Source organism: Nicotiana tomentosiformis, chromosome 3 (genome assembly GCF_000390325.3).
Source record: "Nicotiana tomentosiformis chromosome 3, ASM39032v3, whole genome shotgun sequence".
Taxonomy (NCBI): domain Eukaryota; kingdom Viridiplantae; phylum Streptophyta; class Magnoliopsida; order Solanales; family Solanaceae; genus Nicotiana; species Nicotiana tomentosiformis.
This window is the reverse complement of record NC_090814.1, coordinates 47,185,756-47,209,862: the sequence shown is the minus strand read 5'-3', so window position 1 is coordinate 47,209,862 and position 24,107 is coordinate 47,185,756. Positions and strand designations below refer to the sequence as shown.

At 36.5% G+C, this 24,107-nt stretch overlaps 1 protein-coding gene across 5 annotated transcripts in view; it reads right to left on the bottom strand.

Annotated features, from left to right (window-relative positions):
- Window positions 1-2,827: 2,827 nt before the first annotated feature.
- The window catches only part of LOC104093515 (uncharacterized), a 33,346-nt gene continuing 12,066 nt past the window's right edge, over window positions 2,828-24,107 (bottom strand). For 2 of the 5 annotated variants that reach the window (XM_009599265.4, XM_018769898.3), the window contains exons 4-14: window positions 16,824-16,959; window positions 15,747-16,081; window positions 15,384-15,513; window positions 14,402-14,530; window positions 14,228-14,272; window positions 7,808-7,884; window positions 7,152-7,248; window positions 6,978-7,067; window positions 6,818-6,868; window positions 3,234-3,299; window positions 2,828-3,166 (exon numbers count right to left, since the gene is read on the bottom strand). In XM_009599265.4, the coding sequence (XP_009597560.1) occupies window positions 3,014-3,166; window positions 3,234-3,299; window positions 6,818-6,868; window positions 6,978-7,067; window positions 7,152-7,248; window positions 7,808-7,884; window positions 14,228-14,272; window positions 14,402-14,530; window positions 15,384-15,513; window positions 15,747-16,081; window positions 16,824-16,959 (1,309 nt within the window). In that variant the 3' untranslated portion in view covers window positions 2,828-3,013. Of the gene's footprint in view, window positions 3,167-3,233; window positions 3,300-6,817; window positions 6,869-6,977; window positions 7,068-7,151; window positions 7,249-7,807; window positions 7,885-14,227; window positions 14,273-14,401; window positions 14,531-15,383; window positions 15,514-15,746; window positions 16,082-16,823; window positions 16,960-24,107 lie in introns of those variants that run through there. The other 3 variants (XR_685670.4, XM_070196917.1, XM_009599266.4) reach the window with 3 other exon arrangements.

Sequence of the window (24,107 nt, the reverse complement as noted above, 5' to 3'; positions counted from 1 at the left end):
AAGGATAAGAAAATGTGAAAGCATTGACTGTTTCAAAAAGTGATTGATATGAGACCGACAGGAAGTCTGAATAATCATAATGGAAAATAGAAACTTTTGTTATCCAGTCAGCAAAGGTTATCAATGGTTCAAAGAAAGAGTGTGGTGGGTGAGAAATTTTATGGGTAGATATGGCTGCTATTATATATTATCTAAGCTATTCATCTTCTTGGAGTAGCAAAATGTTAAACTTGGTGAATATGTTGTAAAACAAATCAAGCTACTCAGACCCAACTTGTATGTTGTTTTTGTTTTACTAACTAGGCTCAAACGGTTTCGGACAGCTACTTTCCACTTACGTTGTTTAGACTTTTTAAAAATATTGTTGGGTGTATGTTGCCGAATTCTCAAAAAGTAATATATTTTTAAGAATCCAATAAGAATACAACGGCATTGTTAAAGAGTCAGCATAGCTTCAGCTAAAAGAATTAACTGTTTCATTGTTAAGCTCCAGTAGGACTATATAACTATATATAAATCCGTTGCAACGTTACCCGTCCGTCATGCACCAGTGGCACCTATCATACCTAACATCACCAGGAAAAAGAAAAAAGAACAAGTTGTGCTTTAGTTGTCGTGCTTTAGTTGAACAACTCAATAGAATAGGTGGTTTAAAGCAAAACCTCAATAAAATAACTTGAAAATCATATCTTTTTATAATCAATTACTTTCTCTATATTTTCATTTTCAGTTGACATATAGCCAATATATTTATTCTTCGGACATTGTTGATCTTAAATAAGGTTTTATTACTCCTGCCATTCCAATTTATGCATCTTAGTTTGACTAGGCACGAAATTTAAGAAAGTAATTTTTTTTTAAAATCTTGTGGTGTTAAACTAAAAATGTGTATAATGTATCAAAATGTCCTTGAATCCAGTGGCGAAGTCAGAAATTTTCTCAAGGGAGTTCAAACTTGAAAGAAGTGAAAAACATTCTCTGACAAAGAGTATTCAATATATGTTATATACCTCTAAAACATAATATTTTACCTATATACGCAGTGTAATTTTCCGAGTAAGGGTGATCGTTGATCACAACCGATCACCCTTTAGGATATGTAGCTTCGCCCCTACTTGAATCTTGTGGTCTTTAATATGTCATGTGAAAAGTTAAAGCTAAAGACTTACTAAGTTTAGAAAGAGGCATTGCTTTTGAAACAGACTAAATAGGAAGGTAAAACACATCAATTGAAATGGAGGAAGTAACTTAATTAATATTGAAAAACTTCGTTTAGCTGAGCTTCAACTCACCAGCACATCTATTGCCCTTCAAAATAACAATCACGTGAGAATTTCTGTTAACAAGGAAACTATATATTAACACACATCAAACTTATACACATTGAGCATTGCATATCACACCTTTTAACAAACTAGGATCTAAATGTAATGGAGACTGACGACAAGGAGTTGCCTACTATGAGGAGGAGGAAGGAGAGTATACGCTATTCCACGATCCCGCCATAATTATCAGGCAAAAATCAATTCTTCTAAGTAGAAATCTCTTTCATTTTCTGATGTATTTATCCAACTAGATTTTGGACATATTGTGTGTTAGCACGTTTGTTCCCAGTCAATGAACAATCTACATATAACATAATTGAATGACTTGATTATGAATGCTAAATGAATAGACATCCCCTGAGCCTAAAAATTGAACAATTAAAATTTGTTAGGAAGGTATGATGTGTAATGAGCTAATCTTTTGTGTTATCAGGTGCAAATATTTGATATGATCGAATCTTACCTGATAATTTCTTATAGACAATATTCTTGTTGTTGTTATGTATTCGAGGTTTTGATTGCTCTGCCATGACTGAAATCTATTAGAAGGATTATAATACCAAATTAAGCTTAAATAATAAATGATCAATTTAAAACTCAATCCAAATAATAAATGGTAAACATTTAAAAAGAATCAAAGGCAGTCAATTGAAGTGAATGAGACATCCTATAATTCTTATATATTTTTTTGCTGGTCAGTTGTTGATGGTTTTATGTATGGATACTACTTAAAAAAAACATTTCATAAAAAGCACTTTTCTTAAGTTTAGCTATGTAGTACAAATCCTAAAGACACCAACTTATATATATAGCTGAATCAATCAAAAAAATAAATGAGAAAAGAAAAATAATGAGGATAATGCAAATGAAAGAATTTTCAATAAATATTCTCACTTTCTAGATAAATCATTACATCCCTAACAGAACGCAAATAATTATACCTACATAAGATAGAAATTATATCTAATTGAAAAGAAACGAATACCGATGTGCATGTTATGGAGAATTTGTGCATCAGTAATTGTCAGTGGCAAATATGACCCCAACAGTTTGAATGAAAATGCTCACCTTTAGAAAGAAATTCATCAGCCAAACCCATAGGATCTGAGCTAAAGGAAGGTGCAGCAACAATGCTAGGAGAATGTATTGGGAAGAGAAATCTAGGAGTTTTTCTTATTGAAGGGAAGAGAGGGTTTAACTCGTTTAGATGGTAATAGGACTCTTCATTCATATGAGAAAATTAAAAGATTCTAAAGTATCAATAGTTTTTGGAACGTAAAAGTTTGAAAACGGAATTCTTTTCACCTTCCTCCTTTGAATTCTGTAATGTATTTAGACACGTATAGAATTTTGTAAATAAACTATGTAAATTTTTTAATATGGAAGAAACCCAAAGAAAGAAAAAGTATTTATAGGATAAAATGGTCATTTGGCTTTTTAAAAGATATTTTTGTAAATTAAGTTTTAACTTGGATATTCCCAAATGTTAGAGTAACATAATATAATAAAATGATAAGTTTTAATTTAGGATGTTCCCACTTATAGTATAAAAATATGATATGATTCATCCTTCCTAATTATAACAAAGTTACACCATCTCTTACTGCATTCATACTAGCAAATACTTTTGTTGAACTCCTCTTTAAGGATTAGAAGCTAAAAATCTACAGCTTTCTATGTAGCAAAACTTAGCCGAGCAAGCTATTCCAATGTTGTTTAAGAATCTCATATGCCTTGAAGCAAGGGACTGCCTGCAGCACAGTGTGCCCGTTTAAAGAGTCCTCTATTACAATACCCAGCCTCACCAATGTACTTATAGCTTTGTCTACAGGCATTTCAACCTGCACATAATGCAACAGTGTCAAGATGAATAGCTATAGCTGCAAAGTAATTCAATCACCAAGTTACCTTTTCGTCCAACAGATCATAAATAAACTTCTCACATCTGGCTCCAACATTTCCAGCATAACTTCCCTGCATTCAAATAATTTTTGACAGGATCTCAGATGGTTAAGTTCTACAGAAGTTCGTAGCAATCAAGAAATCTTTACCTAAGTAGAAAGACAAACTTGTCCATTTTCAAATTCGTGGATAAAAGGACAATGAATGCTCCATCAATGGCAATGAGATATCTCAAAGGCATAACAGAGATTCATGACGAAGTAATAGATCTATTAGAAAAGCTGACAAGTTGAAAGAATTTCCTCATTGTTTAAGTGCATGACAACCCTCTCCCCTGCAAGAATCCGTCTACATCAAAGTAATGACACTCCTACCAGATGCTTTATCATTTTTCTATGTGTAAACAAAAACTATGTCTACTAACTTTCTTCATAACCTTTAAAAGAAAATGAAGAAGAAAAACATGCCTTTCCACTAAAATAACTTTTCGCAACTAAGCTCCAAACCAACCACCATCCTATATCACCATGTTCTCGCGACAGTGTATTCATGAACAGCTAAATGATCATGTAGGTAGAAAAGAAGAAGATCAATCGAACGAAGTGCAATCTAAAGTGCAATGCTTCCATTTGCACGTAGTGGTGTTCCGTTAAAATCCTTATGGTTCTTTCATTTAAAGGGAGTGATGGAATCCAGAAATTCAATTAGGTATTGAGAGATTGACATCACAAGAATGAAGAACTAAAGCAACAAAAACCAGAGAGCACCACTAAAATATGTGCATAATCCAAGAAGTGATATGGGCACTTGAAACCCCCATATTTGTGCAGCATTTCTTAATTGATTTGATTCCATTAGGACTGGCAACTCCGCAGGGACTATAGATCCAATTCAAGCCCCAATTAAGAATAGGAAGACGACTTCACTAGACTTTAAGATTTCATGAATATTAGATTAGTCCCTGCTTAACTCTCTTAACTCACTAGCACCCAAATTTCCAAGACTTTGTTGCCGAGTCACCTCCATTGAGATTTATCAAGGAAACTTCACACATTTGGTTCATTGGAAAAGGAAACATCAAACAGATTAAGTTTTCGCTGCATTGAAGAGAATAGTCAGGAATGTAAATGGAAGGTGCAGATGGAAGTGGGCCTATTTGATTTCTGTTGCTAGTGCAATTTAATGGCGATTTCAGAGATTTTAGTTGCATTTCAGATGAAAACAGTTAGGAGTGGATTATATAAAAAGGGTGATGCCCCTAGATATTGAGGCTTTGACTGCAAAAGCTTGAAACTGCAGCGCTAAGTACCTGTTGGGGCATATAATGATGGAAGAGAAGAATAAAAAAAATTAAAAAAGGAAGAAAGAATCAGCTATTGTTGTTTGTGGTGTAGGCTATTGGCCATGGGTGGGTTGGTTTATATATGAGTTAATACCGTAAAAATCCTCATAAACTATTCGACTTTTGTCAATTTCCTACTTAAATTATCCGGTACCCCCCAAATCCCCTGAACTATATTCCCCTAGCTATAAAAAAAAACCTTGTTGCATTTCTAGCATTGCGTATGGCACACGCTCCTAAGTATAAAAAAATGTGCCATGTGGCGCTATACGTGGCTATTTTTCCCTAAATTATATTCCCCTAGCTATAAAAAAAACCCTCGTTGCATTTCTAGCATTGCGTATGGCACACGCTCCTAAGTATCAAAAAATGTGCCATGTGACGCTATACATGACTATTTAGCTAAGCCTAAAACCCTCCTAAAATATTTTTTTTTTGTCAGTTACGTACTTGAACTATCTGTTGTCCACAAACCCCTTCTAAACTATATTCCCCTATATATTAAAACTCCTGGTTGAATTTTTAGAGGTGAGTCTGTATAACTGTTGAAGTGTGTGACCATCTAAAAACTTAAGTTGTTAGAAAGAACACACATTTATATACTTAATCATGTTTTCAACACGCCCCCGCACCTGTGGGCTTGATTCTTTTTTATAAGCCAAGCACGTGAATTTTTTTTTGATATTGGGTGGCGGTGGGACTCGAACCCAGGACCTTTGACCATCTCATCTAAAAGGTTAAACTGTTAGAGAGAACACACATTTATATACTTAATCATGTTTTCAACAATAACTATATTAACTTATGTTTTGTACAAAAATTTAGATGAAGTTTACTCGTTCTGTATTACTCTCGGATGATTGATTAATTCTAAGTATTTTGGACAAAAGGATCTCATGCAATGTGTTATTTTTAGGTTTAATTGTGGTTGTACCCTTAGGTTTAATGTACAAAATGATGTATAAAGAATAGTGAGGAAGAAACAAGATTACACAAAATAATATTCCACAAATAAAAAACCAATCGGCCAGTAACTATATTCTCCAATTCTAGACTACACAGACAAGGTTTAAGATATTCAACTTCATTCTCTACTGGTGTTGGGTTTAATAAGAAGATTTAATTTTAAATAGATGTTCTTCAATAATATGGGTAACAAATTAAAGAAGACTTAAACTAGAAAGAGAATCATTTCAGAGGAAACAAGAGAAAAACTTTCAGAGAAAACACATATGGAGAACTGAAGAAGAAAGGTGAAAAAATGAAGAAGAAAAGTTAAAAAATAAAGAAGAAAGGTGAAAAAATAAAGAAGAAAACCTAAAATATAAAGGAAATAAAGAAAAGATAATAATTTTGTTAAAGGGTAAGCTTAATTAGCCATTACACACGGTCAGGTGGAGCCATTTTAATGGCTATTTTCACCCTTCACGCGCCTTTATGCGAGTTATTTTACACATTTTGCCAGATAAGCATCAGGGGAGTTACTAATAACTGGGGAAATATAATTCAAGGAGGTGGACAACAGATAGTTTAAGTAGGAAACTGACAAAAGTTGGATAGTTTAAGGGGGTTTTAAGGTAGGAGTGGCAAACGGGCGGGTCGGGTTCAGGTCGAAAACGGGTAATGAAAAAACGGATAAATTATCCGACCCAACCCATATTTAATACGGATAAAAAACGGGTTAACCAACCGATAATATGGGTAACCATATTATCCATGACTTCTTGAATATGAACACTTTTGGGAGAATTTCTAGTCTCCCAAACTTGAGGAACCCCCAATTTGAGACTTTACAAATGTAAAAGTTATACCCATTGGTTATCCATTTTCTAAATGGATAATATGGTTCTTATACATATTTGACCCATTTTTAAAAAGTTCATTATCCAACCTTTTTTTTAGTGGATAATATGGGTGGTTAACTGTGTTCTTTTAACCATTTTGCCACCCCTATTTTAAGGTATTAACTCTTTATATATTGATCTAGCCTAGGAAGTAAAAATAATCTGAAAGAAGAAAAAAGAGCAAGTAGTAAAAATGAAGCACAGAAATTTTATGCTTGTTAACATTCACTATAAGTGCACTGTCCTGGTAGTTATACAGAAAAGAAAACCTTAGAATGCAGAATAGGAAATTATAAAAAGATTTTATTAATACAGAAAAAACAAGGATCATTGAAAAGAATTAAGTACATCAATTAACAAGGAAAGAATAGTGCACTAGGGATATTCAGAAGGCCAAGGAAAACCTGGCTGTTTTCTTTCAGCAGGACTGCATATGCTAATATGGCTTCTTTGTACTGCAAGAAGGGAAGAATGAAAGAATCAGGTGTCTAGATACGTCCTCAGCAAACCAATTTCCTTCGCTTGTATAGACAACAACGATATAACGTTAGAGGCTTCTGCTACCTGCTGTTGTTCAGAAGCATCCAGGAGAAAGTAAACAGAACCAAAGCCACTTGCCATTGTTTTCTCATTAAGTGTCCTGTTGACCAGAAGCTAAATATAGCTAAAAGAAATGAGCAGGCATAAAAAATTTAGTACTTCATAAAAAAGAATGGAGAATGGAAGTGCTGAACTCACTTGATATCTATCCCATGTTTGCTTGTAACCCAAGACCACACGGCTCACATATATCACAAGAGCACTGACTGCAATCACATCTAAAAGTATTGCGGATCTGTAATCAGATAATCAAGTTACTTAATACAATTGCAGCATACAGAGTAATCAGAATAGTTGTGTTTAGAGTGATTTTGATATCAAACTAAATAAATTACACTAGAGAAGCCACGATCAGCTAGTGGAGGATGATGCAAGTTCGGTTTGAACCACAAGTTTGAGAATCTTAAAGTGTCAAAATTATGTGCATGGTTACCTATAATACTAATTCCAAACCAAAACCAGAGCGGTACCAACAGCATACAATAGTCACTAGAAGATAAGCTTCAAATAAGAATGTTAGAATATGATTTAACTAATGTACAAAGATAAGTAAAACTCAGAACAACAAAATTTGCCAAGCTCACTTATTTTAAGAACCCATAAAAAGGAAAAGAGGAGTTGGATGGACGCTAGTGCCTAGAAAGTACTCTCTCTCTCTTTAAAAGATTTTCGAGTCGGTTAGGGTTAGGATTAAAGGAAAGACGATGTCCCAACTAGACATTGTGCATAATTTTGACAACTGCATCATGGATCAAAAACTGAGTCGAAATCATGAAAAAGTTGAGAAATCATACAGTGAAAATATGTTTTCAAATTTGTAGTTTATGAAGTATGCCAGTAGTCCAAGTACTGAGGCAATGTCAAGGCGTACCTACAAACAAAAGTGAAGTACTTCCAGGATAAGCAGCTATAACAAAGCATCATCCCTTTTTTCAATACACTATAAAACCTCCAAAAGTAATTGCAACAATTAGTATTAAGAGCGAGCATTCTCAATACACTGGCTAAAGGAAAATAGCAATATCTTCAAATAAAAATAAGGTCGATATGGAAAAGGTTATGACAATTGATCATTCGTTTCACATGTTGTTAGTGCTTTGATCAATGATACATATATTATTATCATCTTTTGAAGTTTCCTTCTAATATTTGATCCCTCTAAAATTCCCAAAGTTGAAGACATAATTAAGCAAATAAAAGTATGATATGTTCAAACTTTTAGATTAGATGGACACAATTATTTTTTATAATTGTGGTGTCCAAGCCAGCTTGCATGTGTTTCGACTAGTTCCACGGGATACCTGCCAACATAGGTACCGGGTAATTCTGTCCACAAAGGTTAGGACAGATGGGAAGAAAACACCTAGTGTTTTTGCTGTCACTGGGATTTGAACCTGAGACATCATGGTTGTCAACCGATGGACACACAATTTAACAAAGTTATTAGAGCAAGCAGAGGTCCTGATCTAAGTTACTCGGACTCGAGTACGGGTATCCGACACGGGTACGGATCCAAAGGTCGGATCCTTCATGATCAAAATTTTAGGATTCGAGGATATGGATCTAGGTACGGGTACGGGTGCGGGAATTCGGCGAAAAATATATTAAAAATCTAGAAATATAGCTATAAATTGGATGAAGAAAAAAATTTGAATTTTTTTGGCTTTGGTCACAGAAAGTCGAGATGAAGCAGAGAGAGAGAATGGCTTCTTTGTCCATTTTCTTGGTCTTTTGGAGGAAAAGAAATGATAGGAAGGATGTATTTTGCTGTCACTCTGTACCCCACTTTTTAGACAATAAAGTTCACTACCCCACTTTTTTGACAAGAAAGTTCACTACCCCACTTTTTTGACAAGAAAGCCACTTTTCATGGGATAGTACAATAAAAAATATAAAGTGATTTATACTACTTCCTTTATTTACGGAAATTTTCCTTAAAATTTTGGTCAACACACCCGATCTCGTCTGACCGGATCCGACACAGATCCCACACCCTTACCCATATCAGTGTCGTGTCGACACGGGTACGGTGCCCAAATTGCTGAGTCCGAGTAACTTAGGTCCTGATTTCAAATCTCACCACCACCCTCCATCAAAAAGTATTTTCACGTGCTTGGCAGTTGGCCCATCTAAAAAACCAAAACCGCATGTGAGAATGCATGTACAAGACATAATTAAATAAAAATATACAAGCTTTTAGATAAGTTGATCACATAATTCAACAACTTTCACTAAGGTTTTTGTGCTTGAGAAGCGAAGGATCCTATCCATAGGTTGAAGTTCTTAGGAGGATTTGCGCTAGTAAAAGTGCAGGTATGGAAGCTGCATGAAACCAGCTTTCCCTTGTATCTATAAAATGCTGCATAGTTTGGACTTCTGAAGCTATTTACTCCTTCTAGATATGCACGCATGGGCTAAATAAAAGCTGAAATGATTAAAAGTTTCATGGCTTCGGTCTTGAGAAAGAAAAAGACTTCAGTAAGCACGTGTAGTGGCTACTCTGATACAGCTTAGACCAAAAATTTTCTACTTAGAACTCCCTCTTTGTATGATAGGTCTTTCTTGTATCTGATTTACCGATCACATTAGGCACTGTTGTTTTGCCGATGTGTTAATGTCTTTCATTTATTTATCCATTTCAAAGATGTGCCGGATTATCTAATTCATGCTTCTTTCTAAAAAGAAATTCCCAGAAAAATATCACAAGATGGCAATAGAAATTCGGTCACATCAATACTTAGGAAACCAACTAAAATTAATAGAAAACTTGATTTAAGGGAATAAAGGCCTACAATACAATGGTTATCAAAGAACGTGGATACTAACGTTTAGGTATTTTCAGGCTACATATTGACATTGTCCCCAATTTCAAATTTAATATCCATATACACACCGCAGAAACAGCTAATTCCTAGAGGGGCAATGGGCATATCCGCATATGGTACAACTGATGAGAATATGTGTGCTTGATACGACGCCACCCTTAAAAACTTATTCTAGGAAGAAATATAAGTCAGCACCTGTGAGTCACATGAGCAAAGAACAGGTCAGCAACTCAGAACAAGTCAGCAGCAAAGAAGAAGTCAACAACTTATTGGAGTTTTTGGGTCTCGGACAAATCAAGGGCACTCTTCCATGATTTTCACTTCCAGCACCACTTTGTTATTTGTTGCTAAGTTCTAAGAGTCAGTTAGACCACTTTTTTTTCTGTTGCTAAGTTCTAGGAGTCTGTTATGATTTCATTAGTTAAAATACTAGCCTTCCCTACCTCTCAAATGACTACCATGGATGCTGCTGTGAAAACTCAATCCAAAGGTAAGGTTAATGCCTGAGTTACTCGGACTCTTCACTTTCAAATGTCGCACCCATGTTAACACGACGTGGATGCGGGTGTGGGATCCGTACCAAATTTGATCAACCGATTTTGGGTACTTTGACCAAAATCGACGGAGAAATATAATGATTTTTGAAATCAAAACAAAAGTTATGGTGAAATTAAAGAAAACGAAAATACCTTGTATATGAAAATTTTTATATCAGTCCTTTTCTTTTTATCTCCTCGGATTCTCCTCTTGATCAATACTTTTTCCTTCTTAGAATATCTTTTATGTTTTCCACGTAATGTCTCATAATTTAGATATATCTTTATAACTCTATTTTTAGATATTTGAATTATTTTTAACCGAATCCCTGCACCCGTATCCGTACCTGGATCCATACCCTTGAGTTTTAAAATTTAGATCATGAAGGATCTGACCTCTAGATTTGCACCAGTATCGGACACCGCACCCGAGTCCGAGCAACTTAGGTTACTGCTACTGGCACAGAGCCCCACAATACCGGAAGATCATCATGGGTTGACGACATCGATGCCGACGTCGACTTACTGTGGTGGGTGAAAAACCCCTCTCGCCGGCCTCACACCAAGATGGAATTTCCTCGTTTTGATGGAGGAGATCTTTGCGGTTGGATCTTGAAGACTGAAAAATACTTCTGATATTACCAGACACCCGATGATATGTCTTTCTTGTATCCGACCCTATCGCCACCCATATTTCCAAAAGTCAAATTGAAAAGCGGGTTTCTGACTTGCTCAATTCAGGCTTCATCAGGCCAAGTACCAATCCTTTTTCCAGCCCTGTTCTTGTCAAAAAGAAAGATAACACCTGGTGCATGTGCACTGATTATAGACGCCTCAACCAAATCACTGTTCCAGATCAGATAAATAACCCATTCCAAATGTGGATGAGCTCCTTGATGAGTTACATGGTGCCTCAAATTTTTCCAAAATTGATCTTCGCTCCGGTTACCATCAAATCTGCGTCCACCCTGCTGACATCCATAAAACAGCTTTTCGAACCCATTCTGGATATTGTGAATTTACTGTCATGCCCTTTGGCCTTACTAATGCTCCCTCTACTTTCCAACCTGCCATGAATGACTTATTCCGACCCCATTTGCGCAAATTTGTTCTAGTCTTTTTTGATGATACTCTAGTATGTAGCCCAACTCTTGACCAACACTCATTTGAAGATTATCGTACAGTTGCTTAAGGTGAATCACTATTATGCCAAAGCATCCAAATGTCTCTTGGACAGCCCAAAATTTCTTTTTTGGGACATATAGTGTCAGCCGAAGTAGTTGGTGTTGATAAGGAAAAGATCCAATCAGTTTTGAGTTGGCCAGCACCAACTAATGTGAAGGAGTTACATGGATTCCTGGGTTTGACAAGTTACTATCGCCGATTTGTCAAAGGTTGCAGTTTGATTGCTAGGCCGCTTACTGAACTCACCAAGAAGAATGCTTTCAAATGGTCCTCGACAGCAGAAAGCATTTCTTCGACTCAAGCAAGCCTTGACCACCGTCCCTATTCTACGATTGCCTGATTTTACCCAGCCATTTACAGTGGAATGCGATGCATCCTCTGAGGGTATTGGGGCTATTCTTCTACAATATGATCATCCCATTGCATATTTCAGTAAGGGTCTTTCTTTTCCAGCCGGTTTAAGTACAGCTATGATCGTGAATTGCTTGCCCTTGTGTTAGCATTGCAGAAGTGGAAACACTACCGTTTGGGACACCATTTCTTTGTCCAAACAGATCATCGCAGCCTAAAATATCCATAGGATTTTTCTTATTGAGCTGAAGCCCTTTGCGAGGATCCATACACTCGTGAGGTCTTGACAGTTGTTGATCTATCCCCAATCACTCAGCCCGATTTCCATGTGGTGGACAACAAGCTCTATACAAAGAGAGGTTAGTGGTTCCACACAATAGCTCTCTTCATCAGAAACTTCTTTCTGAGGCACATGATACACCTGCAGCAGGTCATCGGGGATCTGAAGACTCTTAAGAGGCTTTCTTCTGGTTTTCTCTGGCTGATAAATGAACCTTGCGCCTAACTCAACCCCAAAAGCTAGCTCATGAGGTGAGGATTGCCCAAGACCATATATGGAGACCAAGAAACCCAAACCCACCCCTCACGCCCAGGCCTGCAAACTGGAGCGTGAACAACATAAATAGGGGCCCAACATTGGTAACAATAAATTGGGTTGGGGCTGGCTAACTCAACCCCAAAAGATAGCTCATGAGGTGAGGATTGCCCGAGACCATATAAGGAGACCAAGAAACCCAAATCCCACCGATGTGGGACTCAACACTAGCCAAAGATGAAGCAGTATGTTGGCCCGTATGTCCAGAATTGCTTGGTTTGTCAACAAGCAAAGTATCAAGCTTTAGCACCTGCTGGCTTGTTGCAACCTCTTCCAATACCAGCACAAATTTGGGAGGATATTTCACTAGACTTCATTTCCGGTCTGCCTAAATCGGGTGGATATGATACCATCTTAGTGGTCATCGATATGCTAAACTCTCCCCTCGCTTCTTTGGCCCAGACAGAATTCTTCGTTGTGTTGGACCAGTGGCATATGAGCTTGAACTATCTGTAGATTCAAAGGTTCATCCCGTCTTCCATGTTTCTCTCCTTCGACCAGCCCATCGACAACTGCTTCCTGCAGTTCCAGCCCCTCTACCCATCGATTCTGAATGGAAATTGGTTGACTCCTGAAAAGATCCTTTCCCATTGCTGAACATATACAGCTGGTGTTCCTTCTCTCGAGCTGCTAATCCAACGGAAAGACACACCTCTTGAAGAAGCAAGCTGGGAATGTTATGAGTTCATTGCTGATCAATTTCCCACCTTTCGCCTTGAGGACAAGTCGAGTTTTCAGGGGAATGCACTGATACGACACCACCCTTAAAAACTTATTCTAGGAAGAAATATAAGTCAGCACCTGCGAGTCACATGAGCAAAGAACAGGTCAGCAACTCAGAACAAGTCAGCAGCAAATAAGAAGTCAACAACTTACTGGAGTTCTTGGGTCTCGCACAAATCAAGGGCACTCTTCCATGATTTCCACTTCCAGCACCACTTTGTTATCTGTTGCTAAGTTCTAGGAGTCAGTTAAACCATTTTGTTATCTGTTGCTAATTTCTAAGAGTCAGTTATGATTTCATTAGTTTAAATATTCTGTTATGATTTCATTAACTTAAATACTTTGTTTGTTCTGCACTTTCGATAATGAGAAAAGGAAAGACTTAATTTTTCTGGAGCCTTGTCCTCTCTGTATGGACAACCTTTGAGTGTTTATGATTCTTGCGCTCAAGTTTGTAATTATAATCCTTTCCATTCACTTCTCTGTAGCCTCTAACAATGCTTTCCTTTCACCCTCTTTTCTCTTGATACCAAAATGTAATAGTTTAAGGTTTCATCTCAAGGTCCTGAATTTTGGTATATGAATTACTATGTCACAGATTATATTTAGTTCATTGTACTTAACCAATTAAGGAAATGTGCAAGCCATTATGATAAGCATTTAGACATCCAACCTGAGTATTGGTTTTGACCAAACTAATCAAGCACTCATTGGTCTGTAGCATATATTAAAAGCCCACCAGCAGGTTTGCTTGTCTAACCTTACAACATTATAATTTTCAAGTTCCTTTCAATTTAATAGAAGATTCAGGCAGATTTATAAGAACACTTGAAAATCGGCTTAACATATCAATGAAAAAGCGACATTAATGCAGAATGCTGAACACCATTGTCAAAGTCTCAACAAATCAAGCTGTAGAAAAATGCTTTTTTCCATACTGGAAGGATGTGAGTGTTGAGTCTCGCTAGGGAATAAATTTAGTTCATTTTCGGCTCATACCGAATCTAGTATGCGGAAAGACAACTTCTTGTGCGGAAAAACAACCTACAAAGAGTAACAAACATAATTAACTGAAGTACATACTAAATCAAAATGTGGATGGAAAAAAGATACAATCATAAACTTCAAGTAATTCAATAGTTGATCAAGTATATTCCATGATTAAGGATTTACTGGTAGATCTGGAATGGGGATTTTCTCGTAGATCTTCAGCTGCAAAGAAGGGAACTCATCTTTATCCACATCACCTCCCTCCCAAGTTTCCTTGATGTATAGTAAAATCAACTCTTGGTAAGCTGGCTCCTATCATATAAACATTCATATCGTATGAGGATGCAGATCCTAAGAGTAAAGTTTTCTAGCAAAAGATGAGCACATAAGTGTTTAAATGTTTGCTGTAATGAAGTTTACTTGACTAAGAACAATTTTGAAGGCATAAATATTCTTTAGGTTCAGCATAAGTATTCTTAAGGTGCATTCCATTGCTATTGCTAGAGATCAGGGTATTCGGTACGCAAAGTAATATATGAGATGCAACATTTGCAATGAATTATTTTAAGCACTATGGTCAGGTATAATATTTGCCAACCACGGAAAAATATCCAATGTTTATGAAGAATATATAGGAGGAACTCGAGGCCACTAATGTACAGTTTTAAGAAAGCAAAAATGGAAGAGAAAAAGAATGAATTGCAGTTGGTTTGGTGGTATAAAAGATTTTTGCTTATAAAAAATATAAGATAAAAGGAAAGGCAATCTCCAAAAAAAAAAAAGAACAATAATGCAAACGGAATAAATTGTACTCCCTCCGTTTCAATTTATGTTAACCTAGTTGATTGGGAACGAAGCTTAAGAAAAAAGAGAAGACTTTTGAACTTGTAGTGTAAATGAGGCACATATATTTTGTGTGACTATAAATCATTGCATAAAGGTAAATTGTTTCGAAATATGGAAATAGGTCATTCTTTTTGGCACAGACTAAAAAAGAAATAGGTTCACATAAATTGAAGCGGAGGCAGTAATATTTTTTAAGTAGTATGAATTGAAGAGCCCATGATATTCATTGTGCTTCAAGCAATTATGAAGACAAAGAGTGGATATTAAGGCACTAATGACCTATGCTATGCGAACTGAACATGAATGTAATTGAAGTTACCTGGAGAGTTGATTTTGAGAGAAGAATGGAAATAGAAGTTCTCAACATTCTCCAAAGATCATTTGCACATAATTTCAGTGATGCGGGTTCCCATATATCGCTAAGTGATATCCTTGACAAAAAGATTGGCCTACACAGAAGATTCTTTTGATGAAACAGTCATTTAAGAACTCAACGAAATTTAGATCTCAGTCTTAAACTAAAGAAACTAACAACAACAGCAGCAGTAACAACAACAAAAATCTTTCTCAGATTTAGGTAAAATATGAGTTTTTCTTACACATAAGGAGTGTTTCAAGTTCTGTTAGAACACACAAACTCAGTCACATAGCCATATAATATTTAGTACTCAAGTGGACAAACCTTAAATGAGATTCAGTTTCATTATCATCTATTTCAAGTTCAAATTGCTGTTTATGTGTTGACGGTAGAACTCCAATCAGCATCAGCAGCTTTTTTAGAAGCCTACCACGAGGCCCAGCTGCTGAAAGATTTTCTTCATAACGAATTACAGCATTCTGTGCAGCTTTCTGAAGGGGAAGGTCATCTTCTGATAATGCGTCAACTTCAAATGGCTTATTTGATATGTGTTGGTTGTCACTAGATGTTTGCTGGAAAATGGGAAAATCCTTCAACCAAAGCTTGACTTTTTGGGCCCAAATTCGAGCATTATCTTCTGTGATAGATCTTTCCAAAACCTGGATCAAGAATAAATAGCAATCTTAGAATGATTGTAACGACCTTCAAAATTAAGGGAAATCTTTGCTTCTACATCAAACCACTAAATGTATTAGGAAAAAGAACTATATACCATCAAGTAGAAGCATCATCATAAAGCAAATCAACATGGTTTCAAGTAATATGCAATCAAGAACCAACCAAGACCAGAATGATTGAGCTTGAGAATCAGTTGGCAGCAGCCTTCACATGTTTTCCTTAAAAAAGAGCAATCTTAAAATCATTTTCTACCATCTATCGTCCAAAAATGGCCAATAGACTACCTATTTCCGCCATTGCTTGCTGCTTCCCTTAGCACATAACTTTCGGATTTCTCGTAATCTTGTCATGTCTGTCTCAATTAAAACAATCTGTTGATCTAGGAGAGCCTCTGAGTGAAATATTTGAAATGACGATCATTTGCCACAAATATAAAACTTTTTAATAACTCTTTTGTTTAGCTTCCTTTTGCATATTTGAAGCAGCTCATTTAAAGGGAATGCACTTAATTGGCGAATGTTTCCAATTCTTTTGGAGATCCATGGAAATTTGTAACTGTGATCGCTATAAAATCCAAGAAATCAGGTTCATAGGTAATTGGCAGAAGAAAACCACCAAACCAACAAAATTGCCCCTCCAAAAACATATTGGGGGACCCTTGGAATGCAACTTTTCAGGGTACCTCTAGAAAAAGGAAAATTTGATGTACCAGTAGTCACATACCTCAGTCAACCAAATACTAACTTTCTTCAGAGGTTTGACTATTAGAAAGAAAACTCTTTGTAGAAACTTTGACTGCAAGTAATCTAGTTTTTCAACTATTAGCAAACCCTTCTGCCTCTCAGTTGCATAACCACGTCTGCATGCAAAAGTTAATGACTTTAATACAAGTATATTAGCTTACTTGTCAAAAAGAAAATTGAGTGGGAAAGAAAGATAAGTCAATAAAGAGATGTAAGGGAAAGTGTAAGAGATGGGAACTCAACAGAAAATAAATGAGTAATAACATGAGTAGGATTAAAGTTGTTAAAAGTCAAGTAAATCATTAAGAATATTGAGCTGAACATAATGATTATATCATAATAAATACTATCTCAAGAATTAGGAATTTTTCCATTCTTCACGTAGCTCAAACCCCACAAATAAGGAGTCCTCTTTGTTGTTAACAATCGATTTCAATATAGTTTCTCTTTTCTTTTCTATTTGCACATTATAGCAGAACTTTTACGATCTCAGTAATGTGAAAATATCTGTCAACCCAAAAACTTAAGGCAATGAGTGGAGGGTCCAGGACCTTTATAAACACCTTTAGATATCCTCGTTTGGAACTTTAATAACTAAACACCCTCCGGCATAATCCAATTTTGGGATTCACACGTGAACTTTGAATGTAGACTTACGACTCTAAATATGGACTTGCTAAAACTATAAGGTAATAGTGGATGACGAGTTTTATAGACTCATTTAATTGCCTTGTACATCTGGTGTAGACTTTAACTCAACAAGTAGCTTCTCCAGCTGGCGACTGGCCTTATCACTTATGCCACTGACCAAAATTTTATTTGTTGTCTATGTTTTTCTAACAACGCTTCTTGCAGGTGACTGAGTCAACGGCAACATACCTCTTCTTATTCTGGTGATTCTTCTAGCGATTGTTTCTTGAAAATTCTTCTCCTTTTTTTCCCCATGGTAGTAGAGTTTGAATGTTGAACCCTTCATCTGAACATCGATTTCTGGTCGGTGTTCTAGAATAAATCTCGAAGGGGAGCCTTGACGTAACTGGTAAAGTTGTTGCCATGTGACCAGGATGCCACGGGTTCAAGTCATGAAAACAACCTCTTGCAAAAATGCAGGGTAAGGCTGCGTACGATAGACCATTGTGGTTCGGCCCTTCCCCGGACCTCGCACATAGCGGGAGCTTAGTACACCGGGCTGCCCCTTTTTTGTTCCAGAATAAATCTCATTCTCTTCTTTTTCTACAAGATATCAAAGTTTGGATATTGAGTTATTAGAGTTTGGTTTTGAGTTCCTCTCTGAATGTTGAATTTTCTGTCATTGTTCAAGAGAAGTCTTTTTCTCGTTCTTTTTTTTTTTATGATATCAAAGTTTGGGTATTGAGCCCCTCCTCAAATATTAAACTTTTACCAGAAGTCTTCCCACACCATGGTAACAGAATCTTCGTACGAGTCCCTCTTCTTTCAGGTTAATCTTGTTGGGATATATACTATTAACCATAAGTTTGGTTTGGATATAGTATTTATTATAGAATAATTGTTTATTCAATTTTAATATAGTTTTAAATAGATCATATATTCGTGTGTGTCCTTTACTTATATAATAGATGATTTAGTGTATAGAATTTAGCTTATACACGGAAGATTACACGGGAATAAGAAGCAAGCTCGCCTTCCTTTTTGATCATTTTGATAGAGGGGGATGAAGAAAGTGGACAATCATCAATTTTTATAAGTATAAAGACTATTCACAGTCTAAGATGGAATTGGACAAATAATCGGAATGATTGTAGCACAAGATTAAATACAATTTACCTTGATTATGGGAATGGTATAATTCTGACTTCTTGTGCTAGTACATTTTGTATGTATTGAACGGACCAAGTAGATATAAGTATTTTATACTGACTTAATAAAATAAGTCTCTAGTTTATTAAATGTACTTATACTCTTAATCTTTGATATAATTAGTATTAGTTGTGTACATTATTTATTGTTTTGATTTATTAAAAGACGAGATTCTTTTGTGGGTCAATATGCTTGGTAAATTAGACAATGATGATATACATTGCCGAAGTAATAGTTAGTTGATGGAATCTATGTCTCGGTCTAGAGATTAATGATACACCTTTATGAAAGCTTATAAGTTTTCATGTGTAAACCCTACAAGTGAATTTTGTATCCGTCTCGAGAAATAAGTTAAGCGAAAGTCTAAAGGAAATAATCAAAGAATTAAATTGTCAGTAATTTAATTTATTTGATCAGTAGCTGAATCTTAACATGGGGAGTTAAATAAGGTTTAATGGAAGAATTTTGAAATTGAACTGAGGAGTGCAATTATGAATTTTGAGTAGAATAATTCGTAATTTATTATGGTGGTATTAATTCAAATATTTCGAATTAAATTCATAATAGGAAGCCTCATTAGTTAAATTATGCAGTCCCTGTTGTACCTGAATAATTAGGAATTAAATAGAATCATGTTTCTTGGTGGAAAAGGAAGACCCAATAGGTTTAGGAAAAGGTTTTAAACCCTAAAACCTGTGGCAATGTAAAAGGGTCTTATTACATAAGGAGGCCATGCTTATTTCCGTTCATTTTGTTGTTATTGAGATTCTTGTACACATTGTGGTTGAGCCGTGAGCTATGTGTTGTAGTGACATTGGTATTGTTGGTTTTGGCAATGTTGTGGCATATGGGCACGTATGGTCCGAGTTGATTATTATGTTGTGATATTGATGTGCATGCGACGAGATAAGGTGGGATTTATGCGCGTGTTGCTAGTAAGGGAATTACTTGAAGCCACGCGGCGAGATAAGGGGGCTAAAGCGCGTGAAGATATTTCAGAAAAAATATTTTTCTAAAAATAAATGCAAGGCTCACGCGGCGATATAAGAAAGATTGTGATTGTGACTTGTGAAATGTGAATATGAGGTGTGGTACCTCAGTGTGATTCTTGTTATACATTCCATGTTGGAAAGGCTTGTTGATTTTAACGGTTATTGTTTTGTCACCTTAACTCAGTCCATTCATATTTTGGGTTGTAATTGGTTACTTATTGTCTTTTATCATTTGTACATTCTTTGTTGTCATTTATTGCCTTTAATTTAACGTTGTTTAGATTATATTAATATTCTGCACAGGTTCCTATGTCCAGTAGGTGTCTTGACCTGACCTCGTCACTACTCTACCGAGATTAGGCTTGATACTTATTGACCTGACCTACGCTTCTGCATATTTTTGTGCAGATCCAGATACTTCTGCTCGTGTCAGACCCTAGTGAGTTGATTCAGACGTTTCAGAGACTTCAACGTATACCTTGACGCACGCAGGCCTCGGAGTCACCTTCTGCTATTGTCTCTACTACTGTTTATTTTCATATCAAAACAGTGTTGTATTTAGAGATTCCTAGTGTACTTCTTTAGAGCTTATGACTCTGTACCACCGGTTTTGGAGAATATTTGATTGTTGTTCCATTTTGGTGTTATTATGATATTTTTCAGTTTAATTTATTATCTTATTCGTTATTTCCGCTAAATTCTCAATGTGTGTTAGGATTACCTAGTCTTAGAGACTAGGTGACATTACAACAATCTAAGGTGGGATTTTGGGGTCGTGACAGTATGCTTGGTATATTCACAAGCTTCACAAAAAAATCAAATTCAATTCTGAAAAACAAACTGGGATATAACTCTTTTAAAACAATAAATGATGGGTGCCCCAACTATCTATGCCACTGTATTATTTCTTGTTTGACATCATTATTTCCTCCAAAAGAGGCTTGGCCATAGTCTCAAATTCCATCAATCCAATATAAGTCATCATGCAATCTACTACCGTCAATCGTCTTCCTTGTTTGAAGATCCTAAAAATACGATGATAGGAAAGAAGTCGACACTACAGTTTAGTTTTTTGGTGATGGTGCTAACAAATAGCAGGTTAACAGGAACTCAGGTACATGTAGAACAGATAATAATGTTCTAGAAACATGAGTTAGGAAGCCATTGGTTATTCTGAGATAATTCCCTTTAGGACTAGGAGAGCAATTTTGAAAGCCGTTAGAGGAGCCTGTCATGTATGTATCCGCACAAGAATCAATAATCCAAGAATTAAGGTAAGCATTAAAGGCAATACCAGACTACGTAATTGGAAGTGGCAACATTAGAAGTGTCAAGTTTGTTTAGGAGACGGCGAAGATACTGAACTTCATCCGAAGACAAAGCTTCTCCAGAAGCAATTTCCTTGGATATCTCCACATTTTCTGTAATATTAGTCGGACCCCTTGATGGACCTACACATTTTTCTCCACGATCTCTAGTTGGTCTACCATGTAGTTTTCCCAATGTCTCCTTTGTATGCTTTGGCTTTCCACAGTAATCACAGTGTAGGTGATCTTTATCATAAGTAAATATCTTTGGTTATTCATAAGACACAGTTAACCCGGACTTCTCCGTTGGTGCTAAATAAAGCATGACCCCTCATCAACTCTCTTCTTGTTAAACATAAGAGTATACATCCTCACATGAAGGAAAATGAACTTTACCGAGAACTTGAACCCGATCTGATCATATTCTTAGTTCAAACTGGCCAGAAAATCATAGATCCTTTCCTTTTAAAACAATTATTGAAAGAGAACAGTATCACTGGTACACTTTGCTTGGAGATCCTGATAGTAGTCAATGTCCATCTATAACCCATTTAACTCGGAATAATATTCAGTGATAATTAACTTAACCTTACTTAGTGGCATGAATCTTATTTCGAATTTCAAAGATCTGGGCAACATTTCCCTTGTGAGAATAAGTGCGCTTAGTCGAATTCCAAATCTTTTCAGAAATAAATATTTTTTAGAAATTGGAGGGTGCTGTAACGACCTGGCCGGTCAATTTAAGTTCTAGCATTTCATTCTGTGATTTGAGACTTTGAGTGGCTTCATATAGTGTATTATGACTTGTGTGCATGGTTAGTTTTGATTTTCGAGTGGTTTAGGATTGATTTGATAGAGTGATTCTCAATTTGGAAGCTTTAAGTTGGAAAAGTTGACCAAGGTTTGACTTTTGAGTAAACGACCATAGAATCGGGATTTGATGGTTTTAATAAGTTCGTATGGTGATTTTGGACTTGAGTGCATGTTCAGATTTGAATTTAGATGTTCCTCGAATGTTTTGGCTCTATTTGTTGAAAGTTGACAGTTTGAAGAAGTGGAGAGTTATTGGTTGACCGAGAGTTGACTTGGGTGTTATGAGACTCCTATTGTGATTTTGAGACCTTGTATACATTCGTTTCGTTGATTGGAACTTGTGTGCTTGGTTGTGATCCGGAATGTTTAAGTGTGATTTGGATGCGTTCGGCGAAGTTTGAAGGTTCAAAAGTTAAGACCATGATTTTTTATCTTCGTTCTTGGTTTGATGTTATTTGTGGTGTTTAGTTTGGATAATGTTTTTGGACCTGCCGGTATGATTGGACGGGGTCCCGAGGGGCCCGGGTGTGTTTCAGATCATTTCGGACCATGTTTGTGAAGCTGGAATTCTCTGATTTTCTTGTGCGTCGCACGTGCGTGGATAGGTCACGGGTGCGAGAGCTTGGTCGCTTCTGCGAAGTAGATGATTATGGGGATTGATCGCCTCTGCGGAAAAGGTAGCGCAGGTGCGTGGTCACACCAGCGAGGTTATGCGCGCACCTGCGAGTATGGCTTTGGTGGCCAGTGGTCGCGCATGCGAGTGATTTGCGCAGATGCGGAGATCGCTTCTGTGAGTGGTAGTGCGCACATGCGAAGTCTTGGCAATCGGTGGAGTTATGCGCATGCGAGCCTTAGGTCGCAGAAGCTGAGGCCACAAATACGGCTCTTTTGGTCACAGATGTGATCGACCCGGCAGAGGTTATATTCGAGTGTTTTGATGCATTTTTCACTATTTTGAGTTTTGGAGCTTGGTAAGAGGCGATTTTGGTGGGGTTTTCACTACTATTTTATGGGTAAGTAATTCCTACTTAAATTTGATTATATATTTTGTTTCCCCATGGATTTATTCACCAAGAACTAAAATTTTGAAGGAACATTTAAGGTTATTGCCTACACATTAAGAGAGTGTATTTTGGGGATTTGAGTACCGATTTGGACTCGGTTTTGAAATCTAATCATATATTTGGACTCGGCAGGTTATGAATCATCCGATTTTGGTATGGTTTCGGATTACGGGCACGCGAGCCCGGGTTGACTTTTGCTGATTTTTGGGAATTTCTTCAAAGATCGAAGCTATATGGATTGAAATCGCTTCCTATAGCATTGTTTGACTTCCTTGGTTGATAATTGGCTTGGATTTGCGTGGTTGGAGGGCTAGAGCGAGGTTGCTACGCGATTTGTGGTTGAAGGCTTACCCGGATGAGGTAAGTATCTTGCCTAATCTTGGTGAAATGCATGGGTGTATAATGTGCATAGTAAGAGAGGGCTATGGACGATCTAGTAAGACGCATAGCAAACACGAAATATAGGTGCCACTTTCGTTGCCCTTGTTTGCACATGTTATATTTACATTATATTTTGTATCCCACGCATAATTCATATGGCTCAATTGATCCCAAAAGAAGTTCAGAATGATGTAAGTATAATAAGACTTGAAATTTGATTCTATGGGATGTTTCATAGTTTCTTGATGTACTTTAATTGCCTCTTATTTGAGTTACCGTATTTTCATATGTTGTTTTGTCTGCCTTACATACGAGTACTATTCCACATGTACTCACGTCCCTTTGGCCGGGGGCGCTGCATCTTTTAATGGATGTAGGTATACTTCTACAGGATGATATGGATCTTTGATAGGGATCTTCTTCACTACTCAGCTTATGGTGAGCATGCTACAGTTCTAGTGGGTGTTTGGGTCTAGTTCATTTTATGTATTTAGGTATCTATTGTCATAGAAGCTCCATGTACATTGTGGGTCATGTACTTAAAGATTTGAGTTTTGTCATGTATTTATGTTCACAGCATTTATGAGGCTACGCACCCATCATGAGAAAGATTGTAGGCCATTGAGCCAAATGTATTCAATTTAAAAGTCATGATCTAATTACGTTATGGTAAATCATGCATGAGTTATGATGAGATGTTGTTAGGCTTGCTTTGCCGGATTTACTCGGTTGAGCGCCGGTCATGCTTCCCAAGTTCGGGGCGTGACAGCTCTGATACCATGTTAAAATTGAGAAAGCTTCTATATGTCTTTACATTCCATGAGAAAGGGAATATATACAATGAATTCTATAACTAATTAAGGAAAGA